The sequence below is a fragment of the Stenella coeruleoalba genome (genome assembly GCF_951394435.1).
Source record: "Stenella coeruleoalba genome assembly, chromosome: 1".
Taxonomy (NCBI): domain Eukaryota; kingdom Metazoa; phylum Chordata; class Mammalia; order Artiodactyla; family Delphinidae; genus Stenella; species Stenella coeruleoalba.
In genome coordinates this window covers 177,182,717-177,200,283 of record NC_137169.1, presented here as the reverse complement: position 1 = coordinate 177,200,283, position 17,567 = coordinate 177,182,717, and the positions used below count along the sequence as shown (strand labels likewise).

Below are 17,567 nucleotides of genomic sequence, written 5' to 3'. Positions count from 1 at the left end.
CCATTTCTAGTCTTTTTGAACAAATGTATATTGCTTTGTCTCACTGAAGCTTAGTTCTTCCAAACAGTATTTGTTAACATATTATGTGGTAGCTAATGATGCATTCTTCTTTTGAAAGCTTATAAACCTTTTCAACATCATTAGTTATTAGGGATACATAAATCAAAACCACGGTGAGATACCATTTCACACCTTCTAGGGTGGCTATAATAAAAAAGACAGACAATAACAAGTGTTGGTGAGGATATGGAGAAATTGGAACCCTCATACATTGCTAGTGAGAATGTAAAATGGTGCAGCTGCTTTAGAAAGCAGTTTGGCAGTTCCTCAAAAAGTTCAACATAGTTACTATATGACCCAGAAATTCCACTCCTAGGTATAATACCCAAGGGAATTGAAAACATATACATACACACACACACACACGTGCATTAATGTTTATAGCAACATTATTCATAATAGCTGAAAAGTAGAAACAACCCAAATTTTCATCAGCTGATGAATGGATAAGCAAATGTTGGTATGTCTGTACAATGGAATATCATTCAACAATAAAATAAATAAAGCTTCTATATGTGTTATAAGGTGAATGAGCTTTGAAAACAAAATGCTAAGTGAAAGAAGCTAGACACAAAAGACCACATATTGTGTGATTCTATTTTTATGAAATGTCCAGAACAAGCAAGTCCATAAAGATAGAAAATAGATTAGTAGTTGCCAGGGAATAGAGGGAATGGTGTGGGGAGTGACTGCTAATGGGCACAGGGTTACTTTGCAGGGTGATGAAATGCTCTGGAATTAGATAGTGGTGATAGTTGTATAACTTTCTGAATATCCTAAAAACCAGGGAGTTGTACACTTTAAAAGAGTGAATTTTATAGTTTATTAATTTTATCTCACTTATAAAAGAATATAACAAAACTTTTAATGCAACTTTAATAAGAATGTTCTGTATTGTTGGTTATATATTAGGCTTCAATCCTTCAGAGACCAAGATTCGAACACCTGATGGGAAAGTATGGCAGGAGGCTGAGTTTCAAAACATGAGTAGAGAACTGTATCGTGACTTAGCACTTCACTTTGCAGGTGCGTGTAGAGTGTTCCTAGGTTTTGAGTGTTTTATCATGCATACTGTCTAACGTGCAATACTTAAACATAAAATTGTCACCAAACTAAAGATATTTCCCTTTTCTAACTTCATGGTATACTAAAGTAGTGATGGTGTCAGTTGTAAGGCTCTTTTAGCCTCTGGGCTCTGCTCCAGGGTTAAAATTAGCATACATAGCTGATGAGGCAGAAACTAGGCTATTTTTAAACTAAGGGTCTTTATGAGCTGGGCTTGTCTGATCTGAAGAAAACATAGTAGAGTCTAGTTGAAGTTCACTTCTGCTAGACCTCTGAGGTCTTTGAAATGGTCAGTAATTTGGCAGGCAGCAGATAAGATAACTAACATGAAGGCAAAATGCAGGAAGAGAAATGAACATTATAGGAAGGGAATAATGTTAGAGGATTGGAAGGAGGAACTTATGGAAATTGGAAGAGGGAAATAGGAAGGTCATACTCATAATGTTACTATTATTAAACACCTTGTATGATTCTGGGCAAGATGCTACTGGGTACTTAGTCTTCTGAATGTTTTACGGTTGAGGAAATGTAGGCCCAAAGAGTAATTTTCCCGAGGTTGCATAAAGTTAAGAATTGAAGCCAAGGTTCAAAACCAAGTCTGTCTGACTCTAAAGCCTGAGAATTTTCTAGTAAGCCCCAGTGGAGATTTTGCTAATAAATACTGTGGCATTAACTGTCCAGTCCAATTTTCCTACTGTTACTGTTGGAACACTATTTTCAAAAATTTTTTCCCATGTGGAGAGGAAATATATTAGTTAAGAGCAAAGATTTTGGAATCAGTTTACAGGGGTTCAAATTCTGGCTCTGCCACATATTAGCTATTTATACTATCTATGTTACATAACCTCTCTTCCTTGGTTTTCTCATCTGTAAAATAGGAATAATAACTATATAATTCATAGAACAGTATCATTATAGACTAGTGGAATGACGTATGTCAAAAAACTCTTAAAGAGGTCTGTGGATTATAATCTGCCTTCTCTTTTGATATGGTGGGTGAACTCTGCCTGGTTTCCTATCTTAAACAAACAAACCCATCTACTTGTGTTTTATATTCCATTTGCTCTTGTGTATTGAAGGACATTACTTCAGCCTTGTTTTCTTTCTTTTGCACCATCAAGTTTTCCCTCTCTATGAGGTCATGCCCATCAACATACTGTTTGATAACATGCTGTTATCTCAGCCATCATAAAAGAACCCCTCTTTTGGCCCTACTCGTTTTAGCAACTACCTTGTTTCTCTTCTTTTACTTACAACAGAACTTCAGAAAGTTGCCTTATCTTCATTGTCTCCAATTTTTCTCCTCTGTTTTACTCTTGAAACCTTTCTGTTAGGTTTTTGCTCCTACATGTCTGTGGACTGCTGTTATCAAGGTCATCAATGACTTCCACTCTTCCACATTGCTAAATCCAATGTTTAATTCACATTTGTCAACCTACTTGATCTCTCAGCATCATTGGGCATCACTGATCACTTCTTCCTTGAAATTCTTCACTTGGCATCTGTGTAGGATACCATAAGTGTTTAGTTTTCCTCCTAAGTCTAGCTGCTCCTTTTCACTTGTTTTTTTCCTAATCAACTCTGTGATCTCTGAACATCAGCATGTCCTGGTCTCAGTGCTTGGATCTGTGCTTCTCTTTTCTTTATTTTTCTTTTCTTTTTTTTTTCTCTTCTTTACTCCTCCACCCCTTTCTTTTTCCTTTTTTGTTTTTTAAATTTTTTGTTTATCTATATACAAACTCGGCAAGCTCATCTAGTCTCAGGACTTTAAATATGCTCTGTTGCTGATGATTCCCAAATTTATGTCTCTGGCCAGACTTCTCTGAACTCAGATTGATATCCAGCTGCTAACTCTGCACCTTCCCCTGGATGCATAATAGATTTCTTAAGCTTAATATATCCAAAAATGGAGCTAGCTAACTAACTAAATGGGGTCATGGTACACCCCTTAAACTTATTCCTGTGGTAGTCTCTCCATTTTAGTTAATCTTATCTTTCTAATTGTTCAGGTCCCAAATCTTGAGTCATCCTTGATCACTCTATTTCTCTCACACCTTGTATCTAACATTGTCTGAAATATAACCGCTTTCCCCTACCACCTAGGTCTAAGCCCTCCACCATCAGTCTCTTGGTTGGATTACTGCAGTAGCTTTCTAACTGGTTACCCTGCTTCTGCCCTTCTTCTAATGGGTCTGTTTTCATCGCAGCTGTGAGAGTAACCTTGTTAAAATTTAATTTAGGTCATATCACTCCTTTGCTCAAAAATTTCTTATCTTATTTTTGAGTAAAACCTGAAGTTCTTACAATGAGCTATAAAGCCCTACATGATCTTGCCCTCGGTTATGTCTCTTGACCCTAGTTCTTACTGCTCTTCTCTTTGTTCACTTCATTCACACTGGCTTCCTTGCTGTTTCTTAGACACTAAGTATGCTCCTGCCTCAGGGCCTTTGACTCACATTTACTTTTTCTTTGCCCAGAATGCAGAGCTCTATATGTATTTTAAAGTACATTTATCCAGATCTGTGATTGAGATTAATTTTCAAATTTATATGTTCAGTTTATTTCCCCAGATTGGAATTTAAAAATTAGTGAGTAATTTATGTGTGTGTGAAAAACCTTGACATATTTCACTAGCATAATCATAAAAGGGCCTAATGTAGGAATATTGAGTATTTTATAAAGTTTTACTTTAGAAGGTCATGAATGTCTCAGTTAAGTAGGAATTTTTAAATGAAAAGGAGTCTGTGAAAGTGTTAACCTCTGAGATTCTATAAATGCTATGATCTAGCTTGGAAAGCATTACTGTTGCAGCATCTTCTAGTTTGTGAAAGCGAGGTGACTTTCTCAAGGGTTTCTTGAAAAAAATAACAAAGAATTGGAACCTAACAGTGGAGTAATGGTGATCTCTAGACTTTGCTGTAAGAGGACTTGGCATTGTAGCCTTTGGGTCAAAGAAATAGCATCAGTGAAGATTTCTCTCTCTCTGCCTGAATCATATACTTTATACAGATTTTTCATACTGGTGGGGAGGATGAGTGGATAGGTAGCAATCGTTATAATATTTGCTATATATGTTTCTGCTTTTCAGGTGATAGCTCTATGAAAGAAAAACCTGCTGAGAAAAGTAAAGAGAAGAAAGTGGTCAAGCCAGTACGAAAAGTCCAAAAGGTAGCACAGTTATCAAGTCCAGAATGCAAAACAGGTTGGTTTTCTCAATATCAGGCCCATCCTAAAGTTACATATTAGTGAAATGGCATCTACACGGAAATAAATGTTCTCATTCGACACGTGCAAAAATTCAGTATATTTTATGTATCATTATTTTGTATATGTGTGTTTGATTGAGGTATAATTGACATAGAGTAAGTTATACATATTTAGAATGTATAGTTTGATAAATCTTCATGTATGTGTATACTCATCAAACCATATATTCACCATGATACTGAACAATGCTCCCCTCCAATTTTTTTCTATCATTATTTTTAATAGAAATTAACCAGATTAAAGGTAATGATTTTTATGTAGTGAACTTTTATATACAAAGGGATGGCTTATGACCGTAGCTAAGTTCCTTCACTCATTCTCATAAGAGAATAAATGTTGCACAAGAAAAATCTGGCAGTCCATGCTAGTAGTGATCAGGCTGGACTCTGAATAAATCAAAAAGGGGGAAAAAGAGAATTCCCTAGTTCCATAGTGATTAACATTTCAGACTTGATCCAGATTGCCTGGGATTTATAACCTGGCTCTATAACAAATAGTTAACAGTGATTACCTTTGAAGGGGATGGTATTACAGGGAGTTTCACATTCTATTTTACAGATATATAACAAAACTACACACTACTTTTTAATGCATAAAACAATGACATTCAAAAAGCAAATATCATCAACACTTTAAATTGCCCTCATTATAAAACTTCATAAAAATATATTTCAATAAATACAGCTGTTTACCAAGAGAAAAAATTTTCATTTATTAGCTTCAGATTGTAAAAAAATTAACAGACCATTATTTCAAAACAGATGGTAACATAAAAAACAAAAAATGACGTGAAAGACCATTTACAAAATAGAAACCATTAAAAAAAACTGAAATAAATATGTAAAAGTGTTTAAATGCAAAGCAATATAAGAAATGTAATGGAAATGAAAATAATGAAGTAGCACTTTAAACCTAATTAAATTAGAAGAAAATACTTTTATATTCATAGCCAAAGCTGGTAAATTTACAATAAAAATCACTCTTATAAAAATCATACTTATACCATGCTTGTTGAAATATCAATGGATATAGTTTCTCTAAAAAAAAGAAAAAATAGTATTATATGTCAAAGTGCTCATTTTCCTTGATCAAATAATCCAAGTAATATATCCAACAGAAAGAAAAAAAATAAATGAAAATGTTCACTGTATAATTTTTTATAATATCAGAAGTAACCTAAATATTGAATGGTAGATAGTTAAACTATGTTTCTGTTAGAAGGAGTATTGTGTGGCCACTTCAAGTTATAATTTCTGTAAGAAATAACAAATATTCTTGTCATAAGATGCTAAGAGAAAAAGGTAAAATTTTATGGATACAATGGCTACAATCACCTACTACTGATCTTTAAATTACTGTAAGGAAATACACAAAATAATACTAGTACTTTGTTTAAGTAAGGGCAGTGGTTTTTAATCTGTCTTCTTCTATTTTCCAAGCTTTCTGTGATACTATTTTATTGATTTATAATTTTAAAAAATACCATTTAGAGTTTCATTTGAAAGTTTAAATGGAAGTATACATTTAATGAAAACATCTATTATTAAAAAACATGAATTATAAAGGTGTGCTATTTACTTTAGAAATGTTTTTGTACCTTTTTATTAACCTTAATCGGTCTATCTAAAACATTTAAAAGGTTTTAAATCTATTGCTCAATCTATTTATACAGAAACTTTATGTGAAAGGACTTTCCCTCATAGCACTTAAGAAAACACAAAACCACCCCCTCACGCCCCTGCGCATTTCTGCGGAGGCTAGGATGCCTGACAAAGTGTAGCCTTTTATCTTGTTTCAGGATGCATATTTATTACAAGTGCTCTGGTTAAATATTGAAAAGTTACATGCTGTAGTTTAGCATTTTGCTTTTGTAATTTACAGAAAGTATTGCAGAAAATAAACTTTTGTTTCATTTTGCAAAAAAAAACCTTTATGTTCTTAAGCAAAATGAGAGAGCAGGCTTCTCTTCAATTTCAGCTTAATTTTCTGAATCAAGAGCAAGCAACCACGAATATACTGGGTAGCTATTTATAAATGTTGGCTTCCAAATATGCTGGGTGGTTATTTCTGAATTCTGGCTTTCTGGAATAGTCTCATGTAGTCATTGGTAGAAAAAGAGGACTTTCACTATAGATAAACTTAATACAGCTTTAATACAGTTTAATGACTTTCTGTCTTGGTCACTGGCACAGTACACACATGGAAATTAGCCCACCACAAAACTGGATAAATACAATCCAAGATCAGTATTTGTAAGTTATAAATGGTCCCAGTGCTTCATTTCAAACTATGCCCCTGACAACTAATATCACATGAAAAATACTTCATTATACTTTTTTAATGTAAGAATTAGTGTAGTTTACATTCACATAATTCATGTTCTGAGAGCTAAAATTTAAGTTGCAAATTCAATCCAATATATATATTTCTTTTTTTTTTTTTTTTTTTTAGGTAGCAGTCATCTGATAAGTACATCTTCTTGGCGAGATGGACAAAAATTAGTAAAAAAAATTCTGGGACCTGCACCTAGAATAGAGCAAAAAGAGCGAAGAATAGCATCAAGTGACAGAAGTGGAAGAGAAAGAACTACTAAATCTGGTGAGTAATTAAATTAGTAAATTAAATTACTCAACCATTAAAATTGTTGAGCAAAGCAATTAAAAGTTGCTTGTGTAAGTACTTTGAGAGGTGAAAATACTCTTTTAAGAATGCTCTTAAGACTTTGCATTATAATTGTGAATGTAGCTCAAAAAAGAAGAAATTGGGCTTGTCTGTGGATAATTTCCATATATAGATGTTATGATGATCTTTATTAAGAATTCTGTTATATTAATTACATTTAGCTGTCATTATGAATAAATAACAAAGCATCATGTAATCAAATCTTATTAGACCTTTAGAGAATCAAGTCCAATCTGTCTTATCTCCACAGACATAAACACAGGTAGACATTCACAAGGTTGGATTTTTTTTGTTGTTGTTTGACAGATTAGGAAACAGGCTCTGAGAGAGAAGTGAGTTTTCTCAAGGGTATACAGTCAGTGGGTGACAAAATCTGATCTAGATCCACAGGTCTTTAGTTTGACCCTCAAGTCCATTGCTGTTTTCTTTTTGAAACGTCTTGAGTGCCATTTGAAATAACTAGTTACTTTTCCACTAATGAACACTAATATTGGGAAATGAAATATAAATACCTACAAGCCCGCTTTCCTTTTCAATGGCAAAAATTTGCCTGAATTTGAGCTTCTGGAATGGATTCAGTAAGAGATGCAATTTGGTATATAGAAGTCAATATATATTTTGTGTTTGTTCCTTTTCCGCTTTCATCTAGCTTATAAATAAACTCACACCGTCCTTAGCCTAAATTTAAGCCACATCAACACACATTTAGATGATAAAATGATTGTTTTTCTATATATTTAATTTTTTCTGTTATTCATTGGAGAGTTGTGGCAGCCTGTAACATTGTCAGGTTTTTTTTTTTTTTTTTGCGGTATGTGGGCCTCTCACTGTTGTGGCCTCTCCCATTGAGGAGCCCAGGCTCCGGAAGCGCAGGCTCAGCGGCCATGGCTCACGGGCCTAGCCGCTCCGTGGCATGTGGGATCTTCCCAGACTGGGGCATGAACCCGCGTCTTCTGCAACTGCAGGCGGACTCTCAACCACTGCGCCACCAGGGAAGCCCACATTGTCAGTTTCTTAACAACTATTTGAGGGTTTGGTGAGGGAGAGAAATAGTAACATTAAATATGCATATGGGAGAGAAATAGTAATTCTCTGTTCATATTAATAAATATTCATATCAACAGCAAGATATGTCCTTATTTCAGAAATATTAAAAGATGCACTTTTTAAAAATGCTGAGGAAGTATAGTTTCTAAGAGTATTGAAATTCTTCTCTTACTGTTTTTTTTTCCTTCTAAAATATTCCTTAGGAGACTTTATAGGATATTTGAATTTGAGTTTAAGATAAAGCGAAATTCTTAATTTTCTCCTTAGTGTGATAAATCTTAGGAATGAATATAGAATTTTAATACATCAGTAACAGTTCATACTTTGTAGGGGGTCATATTGGAAGAGCAGAATCGGATCCCAGATTGGATGTTTCACATAGACATCTTCCACGAAACTCAGAACGTTCAAGAAGTAGAGTTCGGTCAGAAAATAATGTAAAGAAATTAGTTCCATCTCTTCCAGATAATAAACAGGAGGAAAATGCTGCCTTAAATAAGGACTTTTTACCTGTTGAAATTCGTGGAATTCTTGATGACCTACAGCTGGATTCAGCAGCTCAGGCTGCAAGGCAAGAGACAGGAGAGTTACAGAATCAGAAGCCATCACCATCAATACAAGCTCCTAGGAGTCATAGCCCAATAAAAAGAAAACCTGACAAAATAACAGCTAATGAAGATCCCCCTGTTATTTCCAAAAAGCGTCACTATGATACAGATGAGGTACGACAGTACATTGTTAGACAGCAGGAGGAAAGGAAGAGGAAGCAAAATGAGGAGAAGAAGGCTCAAAAGGAGGCCACGGAACAGAAGAACAAACGATTACAGGAGCTCTACCGGAAACAAAAAGAAGCCTTTACTAAAGTGAAAAATGTGCCTCCTTCTGAGCCATCAGCAAATAGGCGACTGCAGGAAACTTACTCCAAATTGCTTCTAGAAAAGTCATTGCTTGAAGAGCCAACTCATCAACATATGCAGGAAACACAGGTAATAGTAGTGACAGAGATACAAAGGGAAGTAATTCATGGTTAGGAAAAACTTACTCGCTATACTTTTAAAAAATTACTCACCATTCCTAATATTCAGACATATGCTCAGACAGTATTTATAATAATGATGGCCTTTCCTGAAGTTTATTCTAGATAAATACGATTGAAAATAAGTGCTCAGTTAGTTTCCTAGAGTGATTGTTACTGATCTGTCTCATCACTGCTGTTAGTTATATCCTTGCCTAGTTTTTACTGTATTACTGAGCAAAGTTAGACTGTATTAATAATGAAAAGCCTAGTTTGTTATCTGTGTTGAAATTAGAGAATATCCTACTTTAGTGTGCTAATTTTATGACTTTTGCTGTTGTTTTTAAGGGTAAGAATAACATTTGAGTCTGTACCATATACCACATACTGTTTTAAATGTTTTACAGGCTTAAGTTTCAGTAAATTCTCACAGCCCTGAGAAGGGTAGGTACTACTAGTATTTCCACTTATTAGGTGAAAAAACTGAGGTTTAGAAAGAGTATTATTTCCTCCGAATTATGCAGTGTTAGGTGCCTTTGTTGGATTTCAGGTGTAATTTTGCTGTTAACTGTAATGGCTGCTTTTAAGACAAACTAAATTTGAATTGGTTTTATTTGAGAGAAAAAAGCTCCTGCATTTCGTGATCTTTGTAAAGTTGAAGCAACTTAATATTTATTTTATGTGCTCCTTGAATATATCTTTATGATGGGAGTCAGATAACTTTGATGTCCTTTTTTCTTAGACCAGACCAGGGTATCAGCCATCTGGAGAATCTGACAAAGAGAACAAAGTGCAGGAACGTCCCCCAAGTGCATCTTCCAGTAGTGACATGTCTCTGTCAGAACCTCCACAGCCTCTTGCCAGGTAAAAAGGGGAGAATGAAAGATGATTAAGGTTCTTTCTTTCCACGATATTAGTATAGTGGTCTATGCTCAGTGAATTTTATTGATTGACCTTCTTGTGAAGAAGAGGTTTATTTAGAAATTGGTTAATATCTTCTGATGGATATTTAAGCATGGTATACATCTATACTTACTGCATGCTCTATTCTTTTGTTCAACTCTTGCCTGTTCTTTAATATCTGGTGTAAATATCAGTTCTCCTGGGGATCACCTGCAGTTGGAAGCATTCTTGCCTTCTCTGATGTAAACACAGATAAATGTTTGTCAGATAAATGAATTACAGTGAAATTAATAGTTTTAAGTATTTGTGTTGAATATTTTTCAAAAGGCATTTCTGTATCCATAACTATTCAAAATTTCTTCATATGACACTTATATCAACATATCTTACCTCTCAAAGACTATATTTGGATATGCATATGAACACACGGACAAGGACTAAAAAGGGATTTGATTTGAATTCAGATTGGTGAATGAGGGCTATTTTACCTTAAATTAAGAAAAAAAATTTTTTTTTGCTGTAAAGTGTACAGTAAAGTAAAAAGAAAAAAATAACAAAAAACCTATTTGTCCATGAAAGTTAAGATGATTTTCAGATTACATGGTTATAAGTTATACTTTGAAATAACCGTTTTGGGAATAAAAATCAAGTCACTTAACCAGTTTTGGGTTAATACATATGATCCTCTCGCCCCCCTTGCTGCCCCCTTCACCTCCCAAGAGAATAATAATATTGATAAAAATAGCTAACATTTATTGTTTGTTACGTTTCAGTCTCTGATCTAAGTACTTTGCTTGTATCATTTTATGTAATCCTTGTAGTTCTTTGAGTTCTCTGTTAGTTTATGCTTAAAAGCACAGCATTTCTTTTCCTTGCCCTTCATGTTCCATCATTCTGCATTAGCTACCTGGAAAGCTCCAAATTACCTACCTGACCTTGAAGACCTTGAAGATCTAGCTCAAAAATCAATTTCCTTGGCTATCAGAGTTCATTGTTCCCTATCTATACCCTATTCAACTTTATATATCTTTATATTAGTACTTAACGACATCGTGTTTAGCTGTTTATTAGTCTCTCATCCCTGCTAGATCTTCTGAAACTGAAGAGTAAGGATTAGGTCATAACTGGATTAAATCTTTCCATTTTTGTGTACTGCTATTCCTTTACCATCAACATAGAGCCTGCCACAAAATTGTCATTCTAAATACTTGAATTTAAAGATCTTGGGTTTTTATTCAGCAGTACCTTTTTATTTATAACTTCCTTTGTATTTCTGTTTCTACCAGCTTAATTTGGGCACTAATAACCTCACACCTTGCATTTGTAATAGTCTATATTCTGTGATATAGAATCTATTCACTAGTCTTCCTTTATTCTGCTTTCATAGCAGTCATTCAATATACAAGACTGCTACCACATAACCTTCAACCAAACCTTGTATTACATGCCTTTCATTTCCCTCACCACCCTGGTTACCCTCCTCCAGATGATTTTTTTGAACTTAATTGGTAGGACTTCATATTAATTCATACTAGTTTGGTCTAAGGTTGCAGCCTGTCTAAATAACTTTGAATCATAATTCAATAATTTGTTGGGTTAGCCATGCCTCCTAACTTTCTGTCATCTACAAATTTGATAAGCATGTCTTCATGTCATCATCCAAAAATAATGGACAAGACCAAGGACAAAACCTCATGTTATTTTTTCTAAGGATCTTCTTAATAATTAACACCAGTCTTTAACCTTTGTATAGTATTCCTTAGTATACAGGGAGGTTGTCTATAATCTGGAAATATAAGTGAATTATATAATGTCATCTAGGGCATCTTTATTCTGTTTCTAGCCTTTAAGGATGCCCTATCAATTTTTCTTAGAACTAGATTGTAATAATCTCATTTCTTTAGTATGTACAATGTTAAACATAACTGTTTGGTGTTTATTAAATATGTGTTGGTTAGAGTAATATCATGCCTACAATCTTAAGCATTTCTCTTTTATGTAACATTATTTTTACAGAGAAAGGTAGAGCCAATATTGTAAAAAGTTTTGTCCACGGAGTTTTAAGGGTTATAATGCCTTCTCCTCAATAGTTTAAAAAATGTGTCTTAGTTGAAGAAAGCTGTTTACAAAACAGTATGTATGATAAGATTTCATTTTCGTGAAAATAACATGAAACACAACATACATGTAGAAAAATGTTTAGAAAGATATAATTATTTTTTTAAAAATTATTTATTTATGGCTGCATTGGGTCTTCATTGCTGCGTGCAGGCTTTTCTCTAGTTGTGTCGAGCAGGGGCTGCTCTTCGTTGCAGTGCATGGACTTCTCATTGCAGTGGCTTCTCATTGCAGAGCACGGGCTCTAGGCGCGTGGGCTTCAGTAGTTGTGGCACTCAGGCTCAGTAGTTGTGGCACACGGGCTTAGTTGCTCTGCAGCATGTGGAATCGTCCTGGACCAGGGCTCAAACCCATGTCCCCTGCATTGGCAGGCAGACCTTAACCACTGTGCCACCAGGGAAGTCCTAGAAAGATATAATGAAATAGTGATAGTGCCTCTTTCTCATTGGTTAGCTATGAGTGATCTTTATCTTTTTTATCCTTTGTCTGTCTTCTTTTTTGTGTGTGTGTGCAGTGGCTATGCATTACTCTTATAATCAGAAAAAACAAAACTTAAAAAAAAGATGGCTTAGTTATGAGGTCCTGTGTTAACTAACATATTGTAACTTTCATTTCCAGAAGGGATTTGATGGATCCTACATGGATGCAGCCTGACAGACTGAGTCCACGAGTCCACCATTCTCAACCACAGCCTCTTGTTGGAACAGCTGGAAATTTATTTTCCCATCTCTTGAGTCTAGAGCATGTAGGAATTTTGCATAAGGATTTCGAATCCATTTTACCAACTAGGAAGAATCATAATATGGCTTCAGGGCCATTAACTTTTACACCTCAACCATATCTGACCTCACCAGCTGCTCATCCAGATGCCTTGTTAAAACCTAGTGCTAGCCAATATAAGAGTAAACTGGATCGTATTGAAGCCTTGAAAGCAACAGCTGCTTCTTTGTCCAGCAGGATTGAAAGTGAAGCTAAGAAATTAGCTGGGGCTAACATTAACTATGGGTCAGTATGGAACACTGAGTATGATGTGCAGCGAACACCCCAAGAAGATGGACATTGGACCAAGGCTATAAGTCCACTTGTGAAAGAGGATGCAGAAGATGTTTTCTCTGCTCGAATTCAAAAGATGCTGGGAACCTGTGTGTCTCATGCAACTTTTGATGATGATCTTCCTGGTGTAGGCAACCTTAGTGAATTTAAAAAGCTTCCTGAGATGATAAGACCTCATAGTGCCGTATCAAGCTTCAGAATGAGATCCCCTGGTCCCAAACCAGAAGGGCTGCTGGCACAGTTGTGTAAGAGGCAGACTGACTTTTCTAGCTCTGATGTGCAAGCTTGTTCTCAAGACAAAGCCAAAATGTCTCTTGGTTCCAGCACAGATTCAGTGAGTGAAGGACCTCTTCTTAGTGAGGGTAGTCTCTCTGAAGAAGAGGGAGGTCAAGATGCACGGTCCCCTTTGAAGTTAGCAGAAATCTTAAAAGAAAAGGAATTTTGTGCTGGAGAAAGAAATGCTTATGAACCCATCAAAGAGTTTCAGAAGGAAGCTGAAAAATTTTTGCCACTCTTTGGGCCCATAGGTGGTACACAAAGCAAAGGACCATGGGAAGAATTGGCGAAGGGAAGTCCACATAGTGTCATTAATATTTTTACAAAATCATATAAATTATATGGAAAAGGTGAGAAAAATAAGTAACCTTTGTAATATTTGTATGTTATCTTAAGATAAATTATTTCACAATTCTGCACAAGATAATATTTAACTGTAAATTTTCATCATTCATTACAAGGATAGTAGAGATTTATTATTGTCCAAATTAATCTGAGTTATCTGCAAGCTTCAACTAGAGTATTCTAATTTAATCTTTAAAATTTTAGTTTTTAGCTGTTATTGTCATAAAACAATGGTTGGTGGTTATAGAAATTTTAGTCTAATTTAGAGAAATTCTTAGGTGATGTTCAGGATTGGTATGTATCAAGTGTATACTAGGTTTACTGTGACCAGAGTTATATATTTAGATAGAAAATAAGTATATTTCTTAAAACAGTGATTTGTGTGTGAATCACTGGGAATATAGTGGTCAAGGATTGAGAGGGGCAACTGCAGTAACATTTCTAATGTGGAAACAGATCTATTACTGTTTGTCAAAACTAATTTTAAAAACAGACTTTGAGAGTAACGTAGCTATATATTTGGATCCTGAAACAATAACTTTTAAAGTTCCCTTCTTATCCCTGAAATCCTGCAACACAACTTTTCCTTTTCTGTGGTGGCCTCAATTCCTTCAAGTCCCTTTCTCTGTTCTTCTACTGTAGGTGGATTCTACACATCTTATGCTAGTATAACCTTAGAATTCCCAGGTTGGAGAGCGAGGCTGAGCCCTAAGTCAGCCATGGATACTGTGGTTTTTCATTTCCATCAACATATCTGACAAATGAATTGATTTCATCTGTTCAGCTTATGCTTAATTGGGTATCCCATTGCATTTTCCTAGAATTTATATTTAGCCACTTTGGTATGATCTTGTGCAGACCTATATGTGCTTTTGATCTCTTTTGTTTAACACTTATTTCTATAGGTGATAGTTTTAAGGTTCTTTGGATATTAAAGTTCTTTTGGTTATAGCAAAGTGCTTTTAAATCAACACCCTCCATTTTTTTTCACAAGAAAGTTGGATTTGTCCTTAAATCCTTCTGTTAGATTTTCATTAAGATATTATACTGAAATGTTTAGAGTTGAAATGATCTGTTATCTGGGATTTGTTTCAAAGTAATATTTGGGGAGAGTTACAGATGGAGGGAATAGGAAGTTTAATTGAAACTAGATTGGTCATGTATTGATAATTGTTAAAGGTGGGTGATGGATGCACTGGTTTCATTATATGATTCTCTCTACTGTCATGTATGTTTGAAAATTTCCCTAATAAGAAGTTAAAAATGTATTGTTAGGTATAAAGATAACTTGAAAAGAAGCCCTAATGAAAGCAAACCAAAATGACCCTAAATCCGTGTTGTTAATCTCCAGGTTATGGAATGCGTTGCTTATAGTTTTTTAAATTTTTGTTTTAAAACACATTTTAATTATTACTTTTGACAGGATTTGAAGACAGGTTGGAAAGAGGAACATCAGCATCACGGTCTTTGAATGCCATCACAACCCCTCTAAGCAGCATTTCATATGAAGATGATTTTGTCTCCTCTGCAGGGAGTGGGACTTTGACAGAAAAAAAGTCAGCTCTTGAACCCAAGTAAGAAGAATATGTTGACAATATGGAGCAAAATCTGAAGAGTGAGAAAAATGTACAAATGAGAACTATGGTCTGAATATTTGTCAAATTTTCCTTGTTTAAAGATAGCATAGTGGTTATTAAGAGCGTGGGCTCTGGATCCAGACTGTGTGGGTTTAAATACTGGCTCTCCTAATTATTAGTTGTTTGTCTTTGGGCATATTGCTTAATTTCCCTGTGCCTCAGTTTTCTTCTCTGTTAAAGTGTTATGAATATTCAGTGAAATACAAAGTATGTAGAACAGGGCCTGGCACATAATAAGCAAAATACAGGTTGTTAAAGCAATCTGTGAATCCCCAGTAGAGGTTAGTATTGGGAAAACTATCCCATGGTATATTAATATGAGATGATTAAGAAATGGTTTTCTGTGATAGAATTGAAGATGACTAGATAGACCCTTGACTTCATGATCCTAAGTAATCAGTAAATTTTTTTATAATTGGGATAACATCTAAAATTTTGCAAATCTTTGAAAAATAGCAACATTATAACATTAATATTTATTGAGCACTTAATGTACAAGGCACTGAGAGGACTGAGTGGGCTTTACCTGTATTAACTCATTCTTACAATAGCCTGATACAAGTATTTTTGTTATTATTCCTACTTGAGAGAGGAAACTGAAGCACTAAGGTTGTTACTTGTACAGCGTCATATAGTAAGTGAATCAGATTTTGCCAGAGAGAATTTCCTCCCTAAATTTTGTTACCATACAAAATAATCTGTAATTACTCACATGCAGTGTAACTTTCTTCACAAATTACAAATTGTAATGCACATAAAATTATTGGATGATCTTTTAAAAATTAGTTATATCTAGCTGGATTAATGAAAATAAATATTACTAAGATTATAGCAGGAGAAGTATAATTTTAAATTTTGAACTTTAAAGAAAAGACTAATTTTTAAATCAAGACTTGCAAGGATTTAATTGTATTGACATTTAATATCACCAGTCAATATGATTTATTGCATTTTTTTTCTCAGTTGAAGTAGAGCATATTAAATTATTGTTCCCTATAAGATTATCAGAAGGAAGTTAATAAATTATAAATTTGAATAGAAATTGAGGCCACATTTTTCAGTATCCAACATTATATTTTTTTCTCTTATGTGTCTGAATTACCCATTTTTATTGGTTTCACTTCAGTAAAAAACTGCCTGAGACTTTTCTCAGTAATAAATTGAGCCATAGGGAATAATCCAGGTTTCTGGTAGTAAGAAACCAAGAAAAGTGGAAAGCGTGTTTGATTATAGTTATATTCTCCTTGTGACTAAATAGATTTTAAAATATCTATAGTTTGAGCTGTGATTTGACACTTTTTATTTCTTGCTTTAACCACTATTACTTATTCTTTGACAGTATTGGTAGTAATAGTTTAGGCGTTCAGGAGGATCATTCTAGCAGAAAGTCTGCCTATGATCTTTCCTCTGTGGATGTTACCTCCCAGCACTCATCAGGGGCCCAGTCTGCTGCGTCATCTCGTTCATCTTCTTCTTCTAAAGGAAAGAAAGGAAAAAAGGAAAAGATAGAATGTAAGTGGAATTCTACATGGTAATTTTTTTCTCTTACCAGTGACTTTGTGATAGTGATCTAAAGTTATGATTTCATTTCATAAGTTAGATGAATTCTTTATGATAATGTAATTGGCTTTCATATTTATCATTACAACAATACCTTTTGATATATGACATTATAAATCTTACGCTTAGTACAAAAGGAATACATTAACAATGATAAAAAATTAAGGATTGTAGATAAATAATCATGCAAGAAACATAAATCCCTATTGATTCTTCTGCTCAGAGGTAACTACTATTAATGTTTTTGATGCCTATTTTTCCAGTATATACATAAAATCAGGCACACTCCCACATACATTTTTATTTAAAAAACAGAAGTGAAATTATATTGTCTTGCAAGTCCTTTTTTTTTTTTTGCGGTACGCGGGCCTCTCACTGTCGTGGCCTCTCCTGCTGTGGAGCACAGGTTCCGGACGCGCAGGCTCAGTGGCCATGGCTCACGGGCCCAGCCACTCCACGGCATGTGGGATCTTCCCAGACCAGGGCATGAACCCGTGTCCCCTGCATCGGCAGGCGGACTCTCAACCACTGCGCCACCA

At 34.7% G+C, this 17,567-nt stretch overlaps 1 protein-coding gene across 9 annotated transcripts in view; it reads left to right on the top strand.

Annotated features, from left to right (window-relative positions):
- The window catches only part of CEP350 (centrosomal protein 350), a 139,231-nt gene that overhangs the window by 25,064 nt on the left and 96,600 nt on the right, over nt 1-17,567 (top strand). For 5 of the 9 annotated variants that reach the window (XR_013824898.1, XM_079903274.1, XM_079903273.1 and 2 more), the window contains 8 exons: nt 973-1,086; nt 4,214-4,327; nt 6,844-6,990; nt 8,452-9,107; nt 9,879-10,000; nt 12,776-13,836; nt 15,255-15,405; nt 16,808-16,980. Coding sequence is in view for 8 of the 9 variants with exons in the window: in XM_079903274.1 (XP_079759400.1) it covers nt 973-1,086; nt 4,214-4,327; nt 6,844-6,990; nt 8,452-9,107; nt 9,879-10,000; nt 12,776-13,836; nt 15,255-15,405; nt 16,808-16,980 (2,538 nt within the window). In the remaining variant the exon portion in view is untranslated. The remainder of the gene's footprint in view (nt 1-972; nt 1,087-4,213; nt 4,328-6,843; nt 6,991-8,451; nt 9,108-9,878; nt 10,001-12,775; nt 13,837-15,254; nt 15,406-16,807; nt 16,981-17,567) is intronic. The other 4 variants (XM_079903278.1, XM_079903275.1, XM_079903277.1 and 1 more) reach the window with 4 other exon arrangements.